The 25,472-nt window shown below is 43.2% G+C and overlaps 1 protein-coding gene across 2 annotated transcripts in view; it reads right to left on the bottom strand.

Annotated features, from left to right (window-relative positions):
• CRTAC1 (cartilage acidic protein 1) overlaps positions 1–25,472 on the bottom strand; it is a 165,152-nt gene that overhangs the window by 126,647 nt on the left and 13,033 nt on the right. For both annotated transcript variants that reach the window (XM_011951161.1, XM_011951162.1), the window contains exon 2: positions 19,110–19,303. In XM_011951161.1, coding sequence (XP_011806551.1) covers positions 19,110–19,303 — 194 coding nt within the window. The remainder of the gene's footprint in view (positions 1–19,109; positions 19,304–25,472) is intronic.

Raw genomic sequence — 25,472 nt, 5'->3', positions numbered from 1 at the left:
GCTGCCTTGACTATAGCCTGGTGCAGCTGCTTCCCAGAATAGGGAAGCAACTTTAAAAGATCCTGGTGGAACTAGAATTACAGCCCATCTTATTTGGTGGGGGTTGAGGGAAATAGCTAGCTATCTCCCTCCTACTCCTTCCATACTTTGCTTTAGCTTGGAAGGAAGGATATGGACAACAGGTTACTGATGGAAAAATATATGTTCAAAAAATAAGCCTAATTATGGAAAACCGTATGGAAGTTCCTCAAAAAATTAAAAATAGAACTACCATATGATCCAGCAATCCCACTACTGGGTATATATCCAAAGGAAATGAAATCAGTATGTTGAAGAGGTATCTGCATTCCCATGTTCATTGCAACATTATTCACAACAGCTCAGATAAGGAATCAACCTAAGTGTGAATCAGTGGATGAACGGATAAAGAAAATGTGATAATACATAATAAAGTATTATTTGGCCTTAAAGAAGAAGAAAATCCTGTCATTTGTGACAACATGGGTGAACCTGGAAGATATTATGCTAAGTGAAATAAGCCAGGCACAGAAAGACAAATACCACATAATCTCACCTACATGTAGAATCTAAAAAAGTTGAACTTATGGAAGTGGAGAGTGGAATGATGGTTATCAGGGGCTAGGAGTGAGGAAGGGAGATATTGGTTAAAGGATACAAAAATTTCAGTTAGATGGGAAGAATGAGTTCAACAGATCTATTGTATAACATGGTGACTATAGTTAATAACAATGTATTGTATTCTCAAAAATCGCTGAGAGTAGATTTTAAATGTTCTCATCACAAAAAAGTGAGGTACTGTATACCTTAATTAGCTCGATTTAGCCATTCCACAGTGTATACATATTTTATAACATGATTTGTACATGATAAATATATACAACTTTTATTTACCAATTAAAACAAAAGCCAGGTTGACATTAGTACAACTGGTTAGTGGTGCATTTTGAGAATTTCACTGCCTCTCCCGTCTTGGTGTTTGATGGGAACGGAGAAGGACCAGGACTGGAGGCTCAAAGATACTGTCAGTCCCTCGGGACTATTCAGCCAACAAAAAATTATTGCAGTTTAATGAAAGGGAAATTAACGTGGGGACTTTGGCTTTAACAGTAAAAGATCAAACCCATAGAGAAGTTTTTCATCATAGAAAAGTTCCACAGAGGGGGACACCTTATGACTACAACCTCATATGAAATGCAGTGTTTATAAGAAGCTAGAATATTCACTGGAGACATGAACTTGATGAGTGTGCTGAACATGGAATGAGTGTCTTTGCTGTAGCACATATGACATTCTGCTCTGTTATTTCCGTATATGCCTTATCTCTCTTATGACTAAGATAGCTTGAAGGAGAGGATCATATTCTTGTATCTTCCAAAGCACTGAGCACACAACTATGCACATGGTAGGTAGGCTTGTAGAATTTGCTTATTGAATTGATTGATGTTGCTCTCAAGGTGAAGGTCCTTAAATCAGTCACTTCTGAGAGTAGCTAATATTTATTATTTTCATTAATCCTCTTACCTAAAATCCTCCATCCACCCATAAGACCCCTGCCTGTTTCATCTGAACACTATGTGATAGGCACTATAGGTGCACAGATGAAAAAAAGTTCCTGCCTTTAGAAGTCTGCAATCTAATGTGAGAAGAGAAATTTTAAAAAGAATTATTGATCAAAATGTGTATGTAGAATTTTTACTCTTTTTTTTTGATACAGAATTTTGCTCTTGTCCCCCAGGCTGGAGTGCAATGGTGCCATCTTGGCTCACTGCAACCTCCACCTGCTGGGTTCAAGCAATTCTCCTGCCTTAGCCTCCCAAGTAGATGGGATTACAGGCATGCACCACCATGGCCGGCTAATTTTTGTATTTTCAGTAGACACGGGGTTTCACCATGTTGGCCAGGCTGGTCTTGAACTCCTAACCTCAAGTGATCTGCCCACCTAGGCCTCCCAAATTGCTAGGATTACAGGCGTGAGCCACCGTGCCTGGCCTAGAATGTTTACTATTTAATTAAATAACATTGGGATCTATTTTTGGTTTGAGTTTTATTTTAAATCTGATTCAGATAGCAAAAACTCCTTCACAAACCTAGGTTAACATGGATCACAGATTGCCAACTGTTTTTATGTATTGCTGGGAAAATTGGCTAGCCATAAGTAGAAAGCTGAAACTGGATCCTTTCCTTACTCCTTATACGAAGATTAATTCAAGATGGATTAGAGACTTAAATGTTAGACCTAATACCATAAAAACCCTAGAAGAAAATCTAGGTAGTACCATTCAGGACATAGGCATGAGCAAGGACTTCATGTCTAAAACACCAAAAGCAATGGCAGCAAAAGCCAAAATTGACAAATGGGATCTCATTAAACTAAAGAGCTTCTGCACAGCAAAAGAAACTACCATCAGAGTGAACAGACAACCTACAGAATGGGAGAAAATTTTTGCAATCTACTCACCTGACAAAGGGCTAATATCCAGAATCTACAAAGAACTCAAACAAATATACAAGAAAAAAACAAACAACCCCATCAAAAAGTGGGGAAAGGATATGAACAGACATTTCTCAAAAGAAGACATTCATACAGCCAACAGACACATGAAAAAATGCTCATCATCACTCGCCATCAGAGAAATGCAAATCAAAACCACAATGAGATACCATCTCACACCAGTTAGAATGGCAATCATTAAAAAATCAGGAAACAACAGGTGTTGGAGAGGATGTGGAGAAATAGGAACACTTTTACACTGTTGGTGGGATTGTAAACTAGTTCAACCATTATGGAAAACAGTATGGCAATTCCTCAAGGATCTAGAACTAGATGTACCATATGACCCAGCCATCCCACTAGTGGGTATATACCCAAAGGATTATAAATTATTCTACTACAAAGACACATGCACACGTATGTTAATTGCGGCACTATTCACAATAGCAAAGACTTGGAATCAACCCAAATGTCCATCAGTGACAGACTGGATTAAGAAAATGTGGCACATATACACCATGGAATACTATGCAGCCATAAAAAAGGATGAGTTTGCGTCCTTTGTAGGGACATGGATGCAGCTGGAAACCACCATTCTTAGCAAACTATCACAAGGAGAGAAAACCAAACACCGCATGTTCTCACTCATAGGTGGGAACTGAACAATGAGTTCACCTGGACTCGGGAAGGGGAACATCACACACTGGGGCCTATCATGGGGAGGGGGGAGGGGGGAGGGATTGCATTGGGGAGTTATACCTGATATAAATGATGAATTGATGGGTACTGACGAGTTGATGGGTGCAGCACACCAACATGGCACAAGTATACATATGTAACAAACCTGCACGTTATGCACATGTACCCTAGAACTTAAAGTATAATTTAAAAAAAAAAAAAAAAGAATTTTCCCAAAGCATCTCCTTTGGGGCTAGGCATGGTTACGCTCTGGTTTGCAACTCAGCACCAGCTAGGGTGCTCACTCTGGTCTACAAAGCGGCTTCTCTTGTCTGACTTATAAGCCATAAGTTTTGGTATAAGATGAGGAAAGTAGCTGTAGAGAAAAGGAGGGAGAGGATGTACTAGAGGCATATGCCAGGGTGTTCCCAGAACTAAAGGAGAGCTTCAGGGGACTCATAGATCCGTGGACCTCAGGGACAGGCCCCTGGGATTCTCTCCTTGTCTTTTCTCTGGATGTCATCGGCATTCTCTCAGGTTCCTCCATGAGATGGGGGACAGAACAGGTGGTAGTTGTGATATACCTTTTCAACTCATGATTCAACAGCAAAGGGAGAACTTTCCTTCAAGATAGAAAATTTCAGATCAAGATACTGATTAGATACTGGACTAATCCCTGGTGGCCAAAGGGCTACTTTGAGTGGCAGCCCCACAGGATCTTGTGATTGGAACAGTTCTCCCGAGGAGGAATATTCTTCTCAGAAGGAATCAAGGTCCTGTGGAGGCCCAAGGAACAGATCCGGCCACCTTATCCTGTGTGAGGAGCTCTGGAATGCATTGCTGCTCCCAAGCAGGAAGAATCTCCTTCCACTGCCCACTCATGGACAGCATGCACAATGACTGCAACAGCTGGGCACATCAAAGGATACTGTGTAGTTGTCCATGACCTCATATGGCTATAAGCATTTTATAAACAACATGGGAAGATGGCTGCTGAGGGGAAAGGAATCTTTTCTGATGTGCACAGTTCATGTTTCTTTGCTTGGCATAACCAAACACCAGTGGATGGTATCATCTGTGCTGTAAACAGATTCTGATCTTGAACTCGCATGCTCTTCTAGAGAGGCACAGTCCAAGGACCACAGTCTGGCCTGGCTTTTGTTGAGTACATGGGGCTTCCTGCACGTGCTTCTCTCCTCCAAAACACACACACACACACACACACACACACACCTCCTCATCTGTCTTATACCCAAGTCTTCCATGCCATAGAGCTCTTTCTATTTTGCAATAAGTGAGTTCAAGCATCTCTGAAAAGCTAAGGGGAAGGACCTTTTAAATTCTACTTCCTTTAGTTACACATACCCTCCAATGTCTTCTTGGTGACAGAAAGAACACAAGCTTTGGATTTCCTAAGTCTATTTTTCTGTTTCCAATGATATGCAGACCTCTGAAGGACCCTACCACTACAGAACAAGTAGATCCCCAATGAACTATATTTTTAGTGTATTACTGGGTTCACAAACTTAAGGAAAAACTCCAAGAACCATCCCACCCCACAGAAAAGTGAGAGCTGAAATTAGACCTGGCAGCAATGAATGGTAAATACATGGAAATGAAGGACTCTGAGCATCATAAAGAATATTACTAATCCTCGAATTGGTGGCAAGATAGGGTTACAGAACCCCTACATTAAGCCAGGACCCTTGGAGAGAGCTAGGGTATTCTCAGGTCAGTAGGACCGCTTGGCCCTCAGTAGAGGTGGATACAAATCCTCTCTGGTAAAAAGTGTTTTCAGGCCAGGCACGGTGGCTCACGTCTGTAATCTCAGGATTTTGGGGGGCTGAGGTGGGTGGATCAGGAGGTCAGGAGATCGAGACCATCCTAGCTAACATGGTGAAACTCTATCTCTACTAAAAATACAAAAAATTAGCCAGGCATGATGGCATGTCCCTGTAGTCCCAGCTACTTGGGACACTGAGGCAGGAGAATTGCTTGAATCTGGGAGGTGGAGGTTGCAGTGAGCCGAGATCACGCCACTGCACTCCAGCCTGGGCAACAGAGTGAGACTCTGTCTCAAAAAAAAAAAAAAAAGTGTTTTCAATTTAGGCCCACAGAACTCCTATGTTTCAAGATCAAGCAAATATAATAAGGAAGTAAGCCACCAGAAGTTAGTGGTAATGAAAACAACTAAGAACACATTTAACACCCAAGGACTGCAGATATTAGAACTGTCAAATACAGATTATAACTATGCATGAAATGTTTAAAGAATGAAATGATGAACTCACAAAAGTGAATAAGCAGTAAGACATTTTCAGAAATTATCAGGGAGATTTGAAAAGAACCATATAAAACTCCTAAAAATAAAAAACAGTTTTGAAATGAAAACTCAGCAGTTTAGATACAATTGAAGAAATAATTAGTGAACTGGAAGATATAACTGGAAAATTATCCAGAATGCAGCAGCACAGAGAGACAGAAGATGAAATAATGTGAGAACAGTTAAGAGACTTGGAGGCTACAATGAGAAAATCTCACATTGTCTGAATAGAGTCCCAAAAGGAGAGAGTAGAGAGAATGGAGTAACGACTTTTGCTTTTTTTTGAGACAGGGTCTTGCTCTGCCACAGTAGGCTGGAGTGCAGTGGTGTGATCTCGGCTCAATGCCACTTCGATTTCCCAGGTTCAAGAGATCTTCCCACATCAGTCTCCTGAAAAACTGGGACTACAGGTGCACACCACTACACTAGCTAATTTATCTTGTATTTTTAGTAGAGATGAGGTTTCTCCATGTTGTGCAGTCTGGTTTCAAACTCCTGGGCTGAACTGATCTGCTTGTCTCGATCTCCCAAACTGCTGGGATTACAGGCCTGAGCCACTGTTCCTGGCCAAGGAAAGACTTAAAAAGATGATGGCTGAGAAATACTCAGAATGATGACAGATATGACTCCTCCAATTTGGGAAGCACAGACCAGATTTTTTTTTTTTAAAAGAGATCCATATACATGATAGTAAAATTGCCAAACTGAGCGATGAAAGAGAGAGACAAGAGATAGATCACCTAAAAAGGAATGGCATTAGTAATAACAGGCATCTGAAAAGAAACAATGGCAACCATTACACCATGGAATAATAGCCATCAACTTGAAATTGTGAATACAGGAAAAGGTTCTTTCAAGAATGAAGATATAGTAAAGATATTTTTAGATTAAACAAAAACTGAGTTTATCAGGACGGGGCATTCAGCAAAGTAACATCTTTGGAATTAAAATGATCCCAGAAGGTCTTTCTGAGATACAAGAAGGAAAAATAAGCAAATAAAATGGTAAAAAAATGTAAAACCATTGTCTTTATACAATAACAACAACAACGATTATTATTAATTATTATTATTATAACTGGCAGGGCTAACAAAGGGCAAAGACTAAAATACTACACAAATGCCAAGAGTAAGGGGTCCAGAGTTAACATGTCCTGATGTCCTTATATTGTTATAGAAGGGGGTTAAGATAATTTCAGAGTTTGTTAAGTTAAAATGTATATAAAGTTTCAAAGTAAACCTCTAAAAAAACAAAAATAGAGGTATAAATCCCAAATCAATAGGGGTAAAAAAAAAAAGGGATTTAGAAAACAAGAACCTTCTGATGATGGCAGCGACAGGCCATCTGGAGTGGCCACTGCCATCACGCCAGTTGTAGCAGGGAGGTGCAGCTGCAGACCCAGGTCTCCCACTCCAGGAAGAAGGCAGGAGCCCCGCCCTCCCAGGCACAGCTGCAGCTGCCCATATCCGGGGCTGCCCACCCAGGCCTCCCACTCCAGTAGGAAGGCAGAAGCCCCACCATCCTGGGCACAGCTGCGGCTGTCCAAACCCCAGCTGCAGACCTAGGCATCCCTGTGCTCTTGGGGGCCTGGGAAGTCCCCCTTGCCCTCACGGGCTCAGAAATGCCTGCCCCTGAGACCTGGCTTCTCCCTGCTGTTGGCGCCTGCTCCAATCTCAGAGCAAAGTTAGGGCAAGCCTGGGCATTGTTGTGGCCCAGCCAGGTGTGCACAGGCTCAGGGCAGTGCTGACATGTCAGCCCCCTGCTGCCTCTTCCCCCTCTGGACTTTGGGTGCCAATGAGGATAGAAGGGAAGCCAAAGGGGTGCTGAGGGCAGCTCAGCACTGGCCTGCAAATGCCCCTTGGCATGCCATGAATGGCAGCAGGAGGCAGACAGGTTTCTGAGAAGAAGGGGGCAGGTCCACATTTAGTCCCTACCTTCAGGCCAGGGAGGGCTTGATGGCTGGGTTTGGGCTGCCAGCACCATGGACAGGAGTGGGAACTTATGGTGCCTTTTCTCGGCCCACCTATGGCTGTCCATGGACCAATTGGTGTGCACTTTTTCCTCTCTGAGGCCCATAAAAGCCCTAGGCTCAGCCAGAGCTGGGCATACATCAGGATGACCAGCTGCAGAGAGGAGCTACCCACTCCAGGGCCCCCTCACTGCTGAGAGCTGCAGAATTGACTGATGCCCTGCCTGCAGAGAGAAACCACCCACTCTAGGGCCTCCTCCCTGCTGAGAGCTGCACAGATGATGGAATGACCAGCTGCAGAGAGGAGCTACCCTCTCTGCTAGGAGTTGAACACTCGACAGGACACCCTGGCTACAGAAAGGAGTTGCCCCATGGGAGACTGAGCTGTTCTATCACTCAGTAAAGCTCCTCTTAGTCTGGCTCACCATTCACTTGTCTGACTACTTCATTCTTCCTGGTGACAGGACAAGAACTTGGGACCTGCAGAATGGCAAGGATGAAAGAGCTGTAATGCAAAGAAGGTTGAAACATGCCCCTTGTTCTCTATGTTGTGGGAAGAGAGAAGGAGAGAAGAGCTGTGACCTTTCAGGGAGCCCAGACCTAGGATCTCCTTGAGTCAGGGCTGTGACTCCCTCTTTGAGACCCTGCAGTTCCCAGCATCTCCAAGCTTCTAGGTGCCACCACGTTCCCCAGTGCCAAACAGAGAAGCTACCTGCATCCGGTCCAGCTGCAGCCTTGCAGAGAGCAGGCACCCATGCCAGCACCTGGAGCTACCCACCCTGTGGTAGCAGCCAGCGTATCTGACTGCACAGTAGCTGGGCCCTGCACTGGCTCACACACCCCTTGCCAGTCCATGTCTGACTTGCAGTCTCCCTTGGAGGTGTGGGATCCAGGCTGGTGGTGTGAGCTGAGCACAGCCTGCCAGGGCGAGTGGGCAGAGCGAGCCTATCAGGCCCAAGCAAAACTTGGGCAAAGGCGCCACCAGCCACAGGTGTCTGGCTAGAAGAGTGACACCCTAGAGATCCTGAAACGCTGCCACCTTCAATTAAAAAGACTTTCAACCAATCAAATTTTTAAAAAGCAAGAAAGGAAGAGAAAACCATTGAAAACACGGAAATTGAGAAAACAAAATAACAAAAACAAGTTTAAACATATTGATGTTCCCATTACATGGAAGTGGACTAAACTAATTGGCAAAGGGACATAGACATGGTCAAACATTTGGAGAAACTTGAGCTGTACATAGGCTGCATACCAGAAACACACATAAAACATAAGGACTTTGAAAAGTTCAAAGTTAAAGTATGGTAAAGATAAACCTGGCAAATACTAACCAAAAGAAAGCTGGACTAGATGTCATGTTATCAGACCAAATGTGTATTTAGGGATGGATGAGATCACTTCTTGACAATGGGTCCATTCACCAGGAAAATACAATTGGTAAAGTTGCACCTAATAAATTAGGCTCTACATGTATAAAACAAAAATTGACAGAATTACTGAGAGAAATGAACCGCCATAGTAGGATATTACAAAGCAAGCCCCTCAGTTATTAATAGGCCAAGCAGAAAAAAATGTAGTAAAGATTATCATTTGAATAACACGATTAACAAGCTTAATTTAATGGGCATAAATAGAATATTATTCTACTTTTTACCATCTCTGCGAACGCAAGCAGGTCTCTGGACCTCAGGTTCCTCATCTGCAAAGCAGGGACGACACTATTTACAGTGTTTTCATCAAATCTAAAGTGTTATTGGCAATAAGACTTACCATGATATTACGTATCTCTAGGCAAGGAAGAACTCTGCCAGTAAATGCAGGCTGCCAATTCTAAGCCCCATCTCAATTTTAGAGATATTAAAATGTAAAAAAAAAAAAATTGTGACTTAGGATCAATTAAATGCTGCATCCCATATGAACTGCTTGATGGTTAAAATGAGATATCAGTAAAATACCAGACCCATGCTTTTCCTGCTCTCTATGCCTCCATAACTGTAGGCTGCAAGCAGGTGAAGGTAAACTAGGGAAGAGCATGGTACAAATCTGAAGTGGGAATGTTCGTTTTTAACTTCCGCACATCCTTTTGTGTTCTAGATACCCGCACCTCAAAAATAACCTCAAAAGTTTCCTTAGAGGGAAAATTAAGTCAGAATCACAGCAAAATGATAAGACCACCTGCTCACCAGGTCAGTAGGACTGGAGAAGAGAAGGGATGTGTGAAGTAAAACACAGGATGGGGAGGCTGGCGTCAGATCCGCCCCCTAGAGCAGCAGTGATGCTGAGTGGGAGCTGTATATATTCCAAAGAGCAGAGCAAGAATGAGGAAGGCCCATGGTGCAAGGCCGGGGAGGGTCAGCCTCAGCTCTCTCCTGCCCTAGGCCTGGGCCTCTGCAGCCTGCAGTGGGGCCCATGGGACTAAGAAGGTCCTTCAGCCAGCCCACCGCTTAAAAAAAAATGGGGAGAAGAGAGACTTCAAGGAAAGCGATTGGAGACACGGCATACGTCTACTCTCTAAATGGATGAAAAATTCAGACTACTAAATGTAGCTTTGCCGTTTTCAGCAGAGGCATTTTTAGCGTTTTAATTATATCACTATTTTTGAATGGCTTTTTATATAAATACTCTTCACTACTTTGTGAAAATCAGGTTTTTTTGTTAAAAGCCTTTTTAAAAAATAAATTTAAAAACAAACGAACAAAAACAAATAAGCCTAAAACTATCTTTGACCTAGAGAGGCCTCTGTCCCCTTGGTAAACAGATCTACAGGCTGCCTGTCCTTCCACGGCCATCGAAATGCCACCTCCAGACCTCTGTGATTCCCAGCTGGAAGTGCTCTCGACCCCTCTGACCCCCAGGAATGCGTGCATCTCTCTGGTGGCACTGGTCACTTATGACCTCACCCAGTTTGGGTGTGTTTATCCCCCCAAAGACAGTGAGATCTTTAAAAGCTCTGAATTCCCTCTCTCCACCTCCAGCCACTCATAGCACTAGGTGTCAAACAGTGAGTTGCCGAGTGAATTAATTCGATGGTCACCGAGGAACAAAGTATACTTTTAGGAATTCTTTACAAAACTCACATAGTTTTTTCTTTTCTTTTTTTTTTTTTTTTTTTGAGATGGAGTCTTGCTCTGTCACCCAGACTGGAGTGCAGTGGCACAATCTCGGCTCACTGCAAGCTCTGCCTCCCGGGTTCACGCCATTCCCCTGCCTCAGCTTCCAGAGTAGCTGGGACTACAGGTGCCCGTCACCACACCCAGCTAATTTGTTTTTTTGCATTTTTAGGAGAGATGGGGTTTTACCATGTTAGCCAGGATGGTCTCAATCTCCTGACCTTGTGATCCACCTGCCTTGGCCTCCCAAAGTGCTGGGATTACAGGTGTGAGCCACTGCGCCCGGCCCAAAACTCACATGTCTCTGACAGGGATTGACATTGGTTAAAAAGAATACATTTGTTGGTAGCATATTTTGTTTATCATTGTGAAATTATACAATAGCACAGTTAAAATTCTCTGAAGTAATGGCCATCACCTCTCTGAAAAATGACACCAAGCATTCAGCCTTTTATCTTGTGTTTTAGTTTTCTATGGCTGCTTTGAAAAATTACAATGAACCTAATGGCTTACAACAATACACTGGTTATCTTACAGTTCTGTACATTAGAAGTCCAGCATTGGTCCTGCTGGGCTAAAATCAAGATTGGCAGGGCTGCGTTTTCTTCTGGAGGCTCAAAGGATAAATCTGTTTCCTTGCCTTTTCCAACTTCTGGAGGCCGCCCACATTCCTCGGCTCTTGGCCTCTCCCTCCATCTTCAAAGCCAGAATAGTGGGTTGAATCCTTTTCACACAGAATCACTCTGACTTCCCCTTCTGCCTCCCTTTTCCCCACTTTTAAAGACCTTTGATTACATTGGGCCTACTTAGATAATCCAGAATATTCTCCCCATTCCAAGGTCTTTAACTTAATCACTTCTGCGAAGTCCACTTTGCCAGGTAAGATATTGGTGGGTTCTGGGATTAGGATGTGGCATTTTGGGGAGGCCATTATTCTGCCTACCACGCCAACTGGCTCAGTTGTTCTGTGTGTGTGTGTGTGTGTGTGTGTGTGTGTGTCTGGGGTAATTACATAGGGGCCTCAGACCTTTGAGCTGATCAGGAGAGTATGTAATTTGGGGTGAGGGGGTAGAAGTGGAATTCTGCCCATTGTTCCTGGCTGCCCAGGACTGGGGGGAAGGAGGTATGGATGTGGCAATGAGACAGCTCTGGCAAATCTGCCAGGCACTGCTGAGTAACCTTTTTTAGAAAAGTTTTAAGAATGGGCTAAAAAAAGCCCTGGCTCCTGCTCCAGTTCATATGTATTAGCATTTAATTAGTATTTAATTTAATTGGTATTTATTAGTGTTCAGAATCAGGGGCAGTCCATCCAAACCACAGCAGAAGAGCTGGCACACTGCCATCATTCTTCCATGATACCAACAACAAGGAAATCTCAGGGTTAAGGGTGACCCATTTAAGAAATATATTTTTGCAGAAGAAGCTTTAGAGGAGGCCCTTTCAGCAGTTTGAATCAGAAAGTACTGAAGTTCCTCAATCCAGTTTTAACAGCAGCAGCTTCCTTTGCAGATGTAGAGGAGGTGCTCTTTTCCTTCTTGGGATTGTCAAATCTACATTGACAAAGTTCAGACCCTGGAACATATTTGGCTGTACACACAGTAGGTGCTTGAATAGCTGTTGAGCTGAATAATCCAAAGCCTTTTATTTCTAGGCTATGAGTAAATACAAAAGGATTAGATTGGAAGCAATTTGGTGACATCTAATAAAATTTAAAATGAACATATCCCTGACCCTGCGGTTCTACTTCTTGGTATCCATCCTAAAGAAATATTTCCATTTGTGTGTAAGGATGTACATGCAGTGTGGTGGAATTTGCAATGGTCACAGATTAGAAACAGCTTAAACGTCACTTGAGGAATGGCAAAATGAATACAGTACATCCATACTAAGTAACTTTTAAAAAAGCTACATCTATGTGTTTGAACATATTATACAGTGAAAAAAAGCAAGTTTTGGAACAATATGTATCAGTGTGATTTCTCCATAAATTATGTATTTTATAATATATATACACAGTAGAAATGTACATAACATAGACTCTTTCTCCCTATGTCTCTGTCTGTCTCTCACACACTCTCTCCATATACATGATATAGAAATTTCTGGAAGCATAAACAGCAGACCGAAAAAGTTGTTATTCTGGGAGGGGGCTGGGATGGTCTTGAAGGAGTGTGGATTGGTAAACATGGATTTTTACCTTCACCTAGGTTGTGTGATTTTTTGTGCAACAAAATGTGCTTAAGTGTAATTAAAAGTAATACACACACATATATATATATATTTTTTTTGAGATGGAGTTTTGCTCTTGTCATCCAGGCTGAGGTGCAATGGCGTGATCTCGGCTCACCGCAATCTCTGCCTCCCAAGTTCAAGCAATTCTCCTGCCTCAGGCTCCCAAGTAGATGGGATTATAGGCACATGCCACCACGTCTGACTAATTTTTGTATTTTTAGTAGAGACGGAGTTTCACCATGTTGGCCAGGCTAGTGTCAAACTCCTGACCTCAGGTGATCTGCCTGCCTCTGCCTCCCAAAGTGGTGGGATTACAGGCGTGAGCCACCGTGCCTGGCCAAAAGTAAAATATATTTTAAGTAAAAAAAAAGAAACAGAATGAAATAATTTAACATTTTAAGATAATATCAAAACTGATTATCAAATCTATTAAAATGTTATACAAAACAACAATTAAGACTGAAAGTTTAAAAATATTTGTACTGGTTTTGTTAAAAGCATATGTGAATGTGTGCATTTATGTATATATTTCAATATGTATCTAATTATATTTATATACATACTACATCTACCTATTATTTACCATATCTATCTATAAATACTATATATATCTATATACTACATGTATGTATATATACTTATAATAAAATGCATAAATGCTGCTTTGGCTAAATCATGGATAAATGTGTCTTTTTAAAAATCATTGTTCTTATTATTTATAATGGCAAATTTATCCCCTATATGATTATGATTAATTTGGTAATTGAATACAATTTGCCTTTTAAATAATTCAATTAACTTTAGTAAATTAAAAAGTTTCCTGACATAGTTGCAAAATTAAGAAAAACCTAAAACACTGCTTTACAGTATGTAGCATCCCTTTAAATGAAACCCTTCCAAGTGTGAAGAATGTGTTACAGTTTTATCAAATGAATAATCTTTGGGTAGAAAAATGGATCTAAATCATGATTTAAACTTTACAACCACTACAATCTTTCCATTTGAGCAAACTACTGTTGGAAACTGAGATGGTAGGGGTGTTATCTCAGACCTCTGGGGATATCCCAGGAAACAAAAGCTGCTCTAAAGGAATTGTACAAGATTGACACCAACAGGAATTCCTTTCCAGACTCTGTGAGACTGTAGATTGGGTGTTTAGTTCCACTGAGAAAAGGAGAAGCCACTGGGCTTTCTATTTACTGGAAAACTAGTCCTGAAGATCCTCAATGGTCTGTGCGTGCATGGAAGTTGCCAGAGGTGATCAAATCTTCCCCTCACCCCGCAGGGAGCAGACTGCAATCATACACCTGCCGGTTAACAGATAAGCCCTCCATATGCGGAGGCACTCGCCCAGATGTGCAGAGGATCCGAGCCGGCCCAGTCCCTCCCCCATCCCCGCAGAACAAAGGGCGGTCATTTCCTGCTCCTCCCAGAGTCAGAGACATGCACACGCCTTCCATCACAATTAACTCAAGAATCTGAAACACAACACAAACCGACCCGCAACACGCTCAAAATCAATGCTGTCAATAACCAGAACGAGGACACCGAAAAAGCAACACAAAACAAACCTATTCAAAGAGTAAATACTCAAAGCAACAGGGCTCCAGTCAGACATACTACAAGGTCAACACATTCAAGACAAGTTCAAGTACAGAGTGCTTTATAAACTGAAGAGCTGGCTGTTCTACCACGGGTGGCAAAAGTAAATGCCTTCGGGGGCAGGTAGTGGAAAGGTCTATAAGGTAATAGAGGGTGGACCTGTCATGAACTGGACCGTAGGTACCCCTGATAAAGGCTACAAATGCAATTTTTCAAAATTTCAACTCCTGCTGCATGATTCTTAAACAGAGAGTTGACAATTGGACAGATAATAAAACAGAATTAAATATAGGTTTAGGGTGGATCAAATCTAAGGGTCAAAATCAGAAATGTTGCCAAAAAGTCCACATGGGATGAAATGCAGGGCAGTGATCCTAGCTTTCATTGTTTGAAAAGATAGTGATCATTTGGTTTGTATCTTCAAAGGCAATAGCAAAACAAAAGCTAAAAGAAATAGCTTAGTAAGCTCTAATATGAGGGATTCAGATTAGTCAAATTGGTTCTTGACATAAGTAACTATCGAGCTGGATTACAATAGGATTGCCACGTTCCCTCAGATGGCTCAAAGTAAATGGAGCCTTTGAATACTATAGGTGTGCCCTTATTATAAGGCAAGGGGTGGACGAAATGACCTCCTAAGATCCTGATTTAAATATGTCTGTATAGTCCATTTTTGGTTATCCAGCCCCAAAAAGGAGACAGTGACAAATCATCCTAAGCTGAAGATAATAAAAAGTTATATTTGCCTTTGGAATGTATTTTGGTACTCAAATTAGAATGTGTCTTTCTGATGCTCTGAGAATTCACAATGCTTCACAATAGCCACAAAGAAAGCCTGACCTGGAGCTGGGAGACTGCCCAATTTTGCCATCCTGTCTTCTGTGTAACTCTTGTTCTTTCCTGGGGTGAGCAATAAATATCATCTTTCAGAATAACATCCAGCAGCCCAAGCTTTCTCAGACAGAGGCTGCCTGGCTCAACCCCTCCCTAGAAGAGACAGGGCTCTCTCTAAATGACTGATTCCACATCAAGACCCAGGACGGTCTAGTTCTTGTTTCCAGAGGATGACTCCAAAGTCCTACAGGACCCATATAAACAGCAAGCTACACAAGGTTGAGACTTCTAAACCTTGCAGTCAGTGCAAATGATGGTCTAGCTTCACTGCCACAGAGGACACAAAGGCACATTTCTTGAAAGAGAAAGCTAAAAAGACTTCATTGAAGAGGAAGATGAAATGAATGCCCAACACTTGGAAAGAAAGAAACTGAAGGCTCAGGAGGTGCAGGAGCAATCCCCTGCACATCAAAGGACTGGTGGGATAAAGACCCGCACACAGAACCCACATTTACACACAGGCTCAGGGAACTGACCTCAGTGAGTGGGCCCATGGGGGCACATATCACTCCGTTTGACCTGGAAAGGACAGGCAAACTGAAAATCCTGCTACCAAACAGCTCTGCTTCTTCCCAAATAGACCCAGGCCAGCACCAGCCCTGGGGCCAAGACCTTCTCTGCTAGTTCTGTTCTTCGCAACTGAAAGATGAATCATGAGGAGAGCAATGCAACCTGTGCCTACTATTTCAGCATGCCTTTGAGAGAGATGCTGTGGAAAGGGGAAAACGATAGCAAAAATAATGAAGTATGCTGTAAGAGGCTCTTTGCATCTTCCTTTAGGGGGTGTGCTCGGCCCTTCGCACCCTTTCTTTCCTTCCGTCTGGAACCATGGGAAAAGAGTGCAACAGAGCAGGGGGGACCCAATGGGTCTCCTGCAACAGCCAGGGGAGAAGGAGGGAAAGCCAGACCATAAGAAGCAGCATTGGCTGCTCAGTGTAGGGGCAGGGGCTGGGAGAGGGGTGTAAGGTACTGAAATCAGAGACAGCTTCCCAGTGGAGACAGGGAGAGGCTTTCCATGCTCTAGGATCTGGCTAGCTCCTTCCAGATGTCCAGGTCTCAGAAGGAGAAGAAAATAGGGTGAAGACACTTTCTGTTCATATCTCAGGTCTTACTTTTTTCCATATTAACTTGGGGAATACAAGAGTATACCATCTTCCAAGATGAAAGGAGAGCATAATAGTTGCAACTTGGGGAGCGAGGAGGAGAGAAGAACGGTTGCCCTGCTGTTCTCTGTCCTCTTTCAGTCCCCAGGGTCTATCAGGGGAGGCCAGGGTCGCCAAGTAGGAGGCAGGGCAACCATCCAAACAGAACGTCTCAGAGATGCATCAAAGTCTTTTAACCAGAGATTCTGGCAGAGTGGCACATGGCTCTGGGAATCAGGTTGGGCATGGACTTAGTGAGGAGGGTGTCTCCCTGATTCAGAGAGCAACTGGACAGTCACAGAACTGGACACAGGCAAGGCTGATTGACTGCAAATCTGCTCAGGTCACCCAAGGTAAAAAGGGTCATTACAATGATTCCATTTCTCCTTTTCTGTCATATTCAGCTCTTTAGTTTTTTCCTTCTAAAAGCCCAGAACTGTACAGTCCAATTCAAAAGTGGCTATTTTTAATTAAAATAAAAGAAAATTTAAAAATTCAGTTCATTGGTCACACTAGCTACCATTTCACATACTCAGTAGCTACATGTGGCTGGTGGATTCCATACTGGACAGCATCAACACAGAACATTTACATCATCACAGAAAGTGCTTCTGGACAGCACACCAATCTAGATCTAGAAGGCCTAGAATTGAGTAACTCTACTCTTTGCAGGGTAGAAGAAATGAACAGACAAAATAAAAACTGTACTTTACAAAGAATCTTTTCTACACATCTCACCACTAACCCTCATGACTACCCTGTAGATTTCAATATGCCCATTTTATTTAGATGAGGAAACTGGGTCTGTGTAAAGTAAATTGCATAAGGTTTATAAATACTGGGTTGGCTACGGTTAGAATTAAAACCAGGTCTTCCAATTCCAAGGCCAAAGCTTTCTACTGTTACATGCAATTGCTGCAAATAATGTTACCCGCCAGTTACTTTAGTGCTACCAAAAAAGCTCGGGCCTCCCAGAATGAGGTCGACAGGCCCCTGTAGTGTTTTTATTGATTGACTGATTTTTGAAGTGATAACGAAACTTTGTACAGTGCTGTTTGGCAGCTGTAGAGTTAGGAAGCCTTGGGGTTCAGATCCCGACTCATCTACTTACTATTTACTTAGCAGACAGCAAGCTGCTTACTGTCTCTGAACCCCACCTTCCTTTTCTCTCAATGGAGATGACAATACATTTACTTCATAGTGCTGTTGGGGATGAAATAAAATGAGGGATGCGAAATGAGATGATGCATAGTGCCTGGCACATATTAGTGCTCGATGCACAATCTTTTTTGTTTTTTTTTTAGATGGAGTCTTGCTCTGTTGCCCAGGCTGGAGTGCAGTGGTGCCATCTCGGCTCACTGCAACCTCTGCCTCCTGGGTTCAAGCAATTCTTGTGCCTCGGTCACCTGAATAGCTGGGATTACAGGCGGGTGTCACCATGCCCAGCTAATTTTTGTATTTTTAGTAGAGACGGGATTTCACCATGTTGGCCAGGCTGGTCTTGACCTCCTGACCTCAACTGATTCACTCATCTCGGCCTCCTAAAGTGTTGAGATTACAGGCATGAGCCACTGTACCCTCAGTGCACAGTAATTATCAATGGTGATTGGCAGAAATTTACAATGCACTGTCACATGCAATAGCCTATGAAGGCTTCAAGACAACAAGCCATTACAGTTATTCCCCCCCTTTTTTTTTTTTTTTGAAATAGAGTCTCGCTCTGTCGCCCAGGCTGGAGTGCAGTGGCGTGATCTTGGCTCACTGCAAGCTCCGCCTCCCGGGTTTACGCCATTCTCCTGCCTCAGCCTCCCGTGTAGCTGGGACTACAGGCGCCCGCCACCTCACCCGGCTAGTTTTTTGTATTTTTTAGTAGAGACGGGGTTTCACCGTGTAGCCCAGGATGGGGTCGATCTCCTAACCTCGTGATCCACCCGTCTCGGCCTCCCAAAGTGCTAGGATTACAGGCTTGAGCCACCGCGCCCGGCCAGTTATTCCCCCTTTTACAGAGGATATCTCTGAATCTCAGTGAGTAAGAGACTGAAGGTCATACAACTAGAACGTTTACATCTTAGGGCATGAACTCAGGCTATTTGGATTCCTAGTCTTATGCTTTTTTTGCAACCCGATGTTGGTTTTCAGGAGAGAAGGGAGCCGTGGGCACCAAGGCATGTTCAGCGGGGTTTAGTTGTCCCTCTTAATTTCCATTTTCCCCCCTCTTTGAAATGGCTAATTAATGTTTTCTTAGTCTTATGTAAAGTGCTGTGCAAAGGCAGCTTTGAGCATCCCCTTCTACCATAATTGTCACCCTTAAGGCCTTCCTGTACAGAGATCCTACAGCCCCACTCGTAAAGAAGTAATACCTGCATAATCAAGTAGGCTTAAATATGAAGAGAAGAGAGTGCCTTAAAGCAGGGCATTCCAGTTTTCTCCCTGAAAAGCCTGTGGATCAAACACCCTTCTTCCAAACTTCCTTCTATCCTGACTTGCTGCAGTAGCAAAAGGTGAGGCCACAGCATCCCAGAACCCCAGCTGAGCCCAGCAGACAACCACAGACCTATGAGAACGTATGTTGTTGCAAGTCACTGGGATTTGGAGTTGTTACACAGCCTTATTACAGCAAAAGCTGAGGGTGGGAGGCACTTACCCCGCCACGACGATCTCAAAGTCCCCATCGTGGTCCACATCAGTAACTGCCACACCATAGTTGAGCTGGGTGGGATTACTGTCATAGTCAGGGGGCAGAACTGAGTTGGTGACTGCAGTGAACATGGGTTCAGCCCGCTGGGACCCCTCAGTGATAGGCAGAAACCAGAGCAGCAGCAGGAACATCCTGGACATCTGAAACCAAAAGTGACAAACGTTACTGAAAGAACCTGTAACCAAAGCAACCCCAGAACATTAAAGTCCTGGGGAGGCCCAGAGTGCCTTTCTCTCCTATTCATGGAGAGCTTGGCAGTGCCTAGGCTGCTGCTTTTCCACAAATCCTGCCCTGCCCTGCCCACCCTCCTTGAAACTGCAACCTGCCTCCATCATGGCTGATCGCCCTTAGCCTGCTCTGCTTTTTCTTTTTCTATGGCACCTATCATTGTATGATGTATGGTGTAATTTACTTATTATTACACTTATAATTTATTGTGTGCCTCCCTCTGCTAGAGTGTAAGCTCCACTTGGGCAAGGATCTCTGTTTTATTCACTGATATGCAGCAAGTCAAGGGTAGTTCACATAATAGGCACTTCTTTCCTTCATTTATTTCATATTTGTGGAAGGAAGGAAATGAGGGAGGAAGGGAGGGAGATGGGGAGGGAAAGGTGTAAATACAAAGGCATTTCCCACACTCTGGGAGAAAGACTGGGAGAATGAAGAACATAACAGCTCTCAAACAATGCAGAGTTTGGGTGAGACCCTCATGAGTATCCAGATCTAGAACAATAGTAGATGCAATGAAAGACTATTGTTCTGTGGTACATACTCCAGAGATAGCCAGGGGGAATATGTGACTTGGCAGGTTCCTCAAGCCAAGATCCCTCCCTAGGGCAGCTGGCCATCACCTCCAGACCAAGAAGCAGTCAGTTAGGGAAGGCGTTCCAGCAGGATCTGGCAGGTAGCACATCATTCACTTAGAGAAATTAAACCACTGCGTGCGTGTTTCATTATAAATTAATTATGTATAATGCATTGTATAATTCATTATTATATCTCTAACATAACTCGGGGTGTTGCCAAGTAGCCTGGTGCCATGGGAGCCAGTGGCACACACCCAGGAGACAGATGAAAATGGCCAAGGAGGTGGAGGGACTCCACCTCTTTTGAGTGAAAGCGAGGGAGACACTTGGAACGCTGCAGATGCACCACCCTGAGACTCTCCCGGCAGGCCTAGAATCAGCACCCATGGAATGTTTTAAAGGCACTGCTGGAAGGAGGCCCACAAAGGCTGCATGGGTCCAGTCCCAGCAGGCAAAGCGGTACTTCCCTGAAGGTAGCAGACCTATTCTAGATGGAACTTTTCCTGCTGGCTTGTCAGTGCATCTGGCAGCCAAGAGCAAGGCTGAGTGAGGCTGATGTCTTAATGAAGGGAAGAGCAAGGAAGATCTGAAGACTGTCTCCCCATATGGAGACAGATGCTCCTGCCAGCAAAAGAGCTTGCTGTTCAAGGACCCAGAGACCAAAATGAAGGGCCTGGGCACTGCCTTCAGAGTCAGACGTGATTCAGGAGCCTCTTGAATGCTTTGCTGGAGAGGCTGGGGAGTGACACAGGGGCAAGGCTCCAAAGGCAGGGCAAAAACTGGGAAGGAGGTTCTTGTAGTGTGTTCACAGGGCACATGTGGGGCGTGGCACTACCAAACTGAGGTCATTCCAAATTACAGAGATGTCTGAACGAGACAGCATCTTCTGCTGGGTTTTCTAATCACTAAAGACAAATGCACCATGAATCACTAAAAGAGCTTTGCAACTTGGCAGGAACTTTGATTGGATAAAGAAAACTCATAATTGGATTAATGAGCAGCTGGGTAGGGATGGGGCAGGAAATGAGAAACTAAAGAGTATTTAATAACCCGTGTCGACATGCTGAAATGTAGCATGGATATGAAGGTCATTGGACTTTTCAAGGGATGACCTCTATTGTAGTGAATGGCAAAGGAGTTTTAATTTGAGGGCCAAATCCAATTGATTGGCAGTGGCTGGAAAGTGTGCTGTGATCAGCTTACAACATCAGCAATGGGCATGGAAGAGAAAAGTGGCATCCGACCTGTGTTTTAGAAGCTAGTTAGTTCCTCCCAGGCACCACACCTGCAATTTGGGTCATGGCCACCAGTGAGGCTGGTCCCATTCGGGTAATATGAGCCTAAAAGTTCTAATCATTAGAACCTTTCTAATGAAGGCCCTGAGAGTCAAGAACCATGATCTAGCCTCTTTAGTTTTACCTCTTCTTTTAATGAAAAGGAGAGATACAAAAGAAGTAGCTGCTCTGTGTTATCCGTTTCCAGATAAATAACTTAAAGCAAGATGAGAAAGAAATAATGCACCCATTGGCTGACCTCTATTTTGCCTGGGTGACCTTAAACAAGTCACAACCTGTTTGGGTCTCAGTTTTCTTCTCCAAAATGAAGGTTTGGAGGTCTCTAAAGGTCCTTTCCAGCTCTAAAATTCTATGATGAATTAAAGGATTTTTTTTTTAGATGCAGACCTTCAGCAGTTTTTTCCCTCCTGAGTTTCTTCTATAAACTTCAGACCAACCAATGTGGTTTTCCTTTCTGAGGATATGAAACATATTTTGAACAAGATAAGCTTTTCAGCAGGGTTCTACAGTAGTTGCCTCACAAGGGCCAAGGCCAGAGAGGAGCAAGCCATCATGTGGATCCTGAACTCACCCAGCATGAGTACAGCAGTGGTTGGCCTCCCCCTGAGACCAGGGAGAGAGTGGGGCAGGGAGAATAAGTCCTTTACATTTCATTCCTCTGCCATGCCAAACGTACCCAATGTACCCACCGGGCTGCTCAGTACCAGTTTGAAAGTCAGGGATAAGCAGTGGGCTGTCTTGATGGTGTATTTTTTGGGCAATGGTTATGGTGAGGAAGCTTAGAAGACGGTCTGTAAATATAACATTTACCCTCTTTTTGGGGAGTTCAGATAAAGTAAATCATTTAAATGCTCTTCTCTACCCTGGCTACTCAGAGCAGTCGGCAGACCAGCGCATCAGCGTCATTTAGGAGCTTGTTGGAAATGCAGAATCTTGGATCCCACTCCAGACTTAATAAATCAGAATCTGCATTTTAACAAGATTTCAGATTATTCCAATGCATGTTAAAATTTGAGAAACACTGCTCAATCTTGGCTGTGCATTGGAATCATCTGGGGAGCTTTAAAAAAATTCTCATGGCTGACAATAGTTTCTTGGATAAGACAGCAAAAGCACAGGCAACAAAAGAAAAAATAGCTAAAACAGACTGCATCAAAATTAAAAACTTTTGTACATCCAAGGACATTATCAAGAGTGAAAAGGGAATTCACAGAATGGGAGAAAATATTTGCAAATCATGTATCTAACAAAGTATTAATATCCAGAATATATAAAGAACTACAACTCAACACCAAAAAACTAAACAACCTGACTCACAACAAAGGACTTGAATAGACATTTCTCCAAAGACATACAAATGCTCAATAAGTACATGAAACGTCACTAATCATTAGGGATATGCAAATCAAAACCACAATGAGATACCATTTCACACCCATTAGAATGGCTATAACAAAAAACAAAAACAGAAAATAAGTGCTGGTGAGGATGTAGAGAAATTGGAATCCTTGTGCACTGCTGGTGGAAACGTAAAATAATGCAGCTGCTGTGGAAAATAGTATGGCAATTCCTCAGAAAATTCCAATTAGAATTGTCATATGATCTAGCAATTCCACTTGGGCGTATACACCAAAGAACTGCAAAAAGAGACATGAACAGATATTCGTACACCCATGTTCATAGAGTATTATTCACAACAGCCAAAAGGCAGAAGCAACCCAAGTGTCTGTCAACAGCTGAATGGATGAACAAAATGTGACCTATGCATACAATGAATATCGTTCAGCTTTAAACACGGAGGAATTGCTTTTATATAGGAAGAAAGAAAAAATAAAAAATAAGTAAAAGGAAAGAAATTCTGACACATAGTACAAGGTGGGTAAATCCTGAAGACATTATGCTAAGTGAAATAAGCCAGTCGCAAAAGGACAAATACTGTATGTTCCACTTCTACAAGGTGTCTAGAGTAGTCAGATTCATAGAGGCAGAAAGCAGAATGGTGGTTGCCAGGGGCTGGGTATAGGGGAAATGGGAGTGTTTAGTGGATTATGGAGTTTCTTTTTGGGAAGATGAAGAAGTTCTGAAGATAGATGGTGGTCATGGTTGTACAACAATGTTAATATGCATAACATCACTAAAGTATATACTTAAATATGGTTAAAATTGCAAATTTTATGTTCTGTGTATTGCATCACAATAAAAAAATACGAATGCTTGTGTCTCATCTCAAGATATTCTGACTTAACTGGCACAGGATGTGTAGTAAGGGCACCAAATTTTTGTTGCTGTTAATATATAATCATGGGATATCAGATTTTTAAAAGCTCCCACATGATTCTAATATGTTGCAAAATTTGATGAGCACTGTTCTATATCAGTGCTTCTCAAACTTTAATGTGTGTGTGAATCACCTGGTGGTCTTGTCAAAATGCAGATTCTGATTCAATAACTCTGCAGTGGAGTCCAAGATTCTATATTTCTAACAAACTCCCAGGTGGTGGTGATGATGTTGGTCCATAAACTACACACCGAATAGCAAGGCTCCATACTGTAGCTCCCAGAGTCCTGAAACCAGGCTATATACTACAGTGAAGGTACAAGATTGGTTTAAGAACATTCTCCTCTGCCTCTGGATCTAAGGAGCTGAAATCAATCCTAGGTTATGCAATCTCCAGAGCTGCCCAGGCTCAGTTTATCTTTACACACTCATAGAGCTGGCTGTCTTCAGCTCAAGATCAAAGTACCACAATTGACAAGGAGTGACAAAGACGGATTCTGACTCTAATTTTTATGAAGAGGTGAGAAGGGGAAAGGGTTGATGCTGGAGAGAGGGTTAGGTCAAGGAGATGAAGGATAGCTCCCATTAAAGGGCAGAGCCTAGAAAGAAGGGATTCTGGGCAGGAATTTGTAGGCCAAGATAGAAACATACGCCCTTGTGTTCCCAGAAACCATCATAGTGCTGCTACCTAGCAGATTCTCTGTTAATATGTGTTAAGTAAGCACGGGAATGGGTATGTCCAATTGATAACATGAATCAACAGAAACTGCTTGTAATTTGTCATAGTTGTTTAAAAACTGTTCTTCCTCTAAAGAAATGCTCCTCAAAAGGCAATGCGCTTACCAATCACTTGAGGGTCATGTTGAAAATACAGATTCGGATTCGGCAGGTGTGGGGTGGCCCCTGAGAGCCTGCATTCCCAGGAAGCTGTCAGGTGATACGAGACTCTAGGCCGGTGGCTCTGAACCCTAGGTGCCCAACAGAACCACCTGGGGTGGAGGTGTTTAGAAATATGCCACCACCCACGTACCTTACCCAGCTTCTGATTGAACTGGTCTGAGGTGGGAGTTTCAGTGCTGTGTATTTTTAGAAGCTGCCCAGATCATATTAATGGACAGTCTGGGTTGAGAACCACTGCCCCAGCTTCGTGGTCCCCAGATGGGAAGCTGCAATCTGATTTGAAGTGAGAAATGTTTCTGCTACCAAAATTCATCATCGGCTGGTTGAAGTCTATAAAGAAAATCTATTTATCTAGGGAGTGTCAGAGGAGGAGGGGAGATATAAAGTTTTGGGGGAAAAGCAGAGCAGGATGACACTGCCTGAAGCAGAAGAGCAGCTGGCACCCGGAGTGACCTCGCATTTTGTGTGGCTGACTCAGGGAGCCTCTTGTCACACCACTGTGAACATCTGAATGCTTGGGGAGAACAGGTAGAAAGATTAAAAATGGAATGAAAAAGTAGGTTGAACTGAACTGTTTTGTTTTCTTGAATGCTTGGGTATCAAGCACCTACTATGTATTAGAGCACTGGGAGTAGCACTCCCCGGCAGGTGTAGCACTAGAGAAGTACATAGTACACACTACTCCATGCAGAAATGCGGAAGGTCCTAGGAGTGAAAAGATGAATAAAACCCAGCCTTTGCCTTCCTTGAAGGAGCTCTCCCAATTGTCAGTGGAGCAGCCATGTGATTTTAGGTGTAACACCCCGTGTAAGGGCAATGGGAGGCTATCCAGGTAAAGCAGCCCAGACGAGGCGAGGCTAAATATCAAAGGCAGAGGGGCACAGGGCCAGAGCGCAGGGTGCCTCGGTAAGGGATGTGAGCTTCTCCTGCAGGGGAGGTGTGCGGAGGGGGAAAAGAAGGGACTTCATAAAGGCCAGAGATGGGAAAACTTGTGTTTCAAGCTGTGAGAAGAATTTTTTTTTTTTTTTGA

The sequence above is a fragment of the Colobus angolensis genome, unplaced genomic scaffold, assembly GCF_000951035.1.
Source record: "Colobus angolensis palliatus isolate OR3802 unplaced genomic scaffold, Cang.pa_1.0 Scaffold316, whole genome shotgun sequence".
NCBI classification, from domain to species: domain Eukaryota; kingdom Metazoa; phylum Chordata; class Mammalia; order Primates; family Cercopithecidae; genus Colobus; species Colobus angolensis.
The sequence above is the reverse complement of the archived record's forward strand: the minus strand, read 5'-3'. Positions and strand labels throughout refer to the sequence as shown.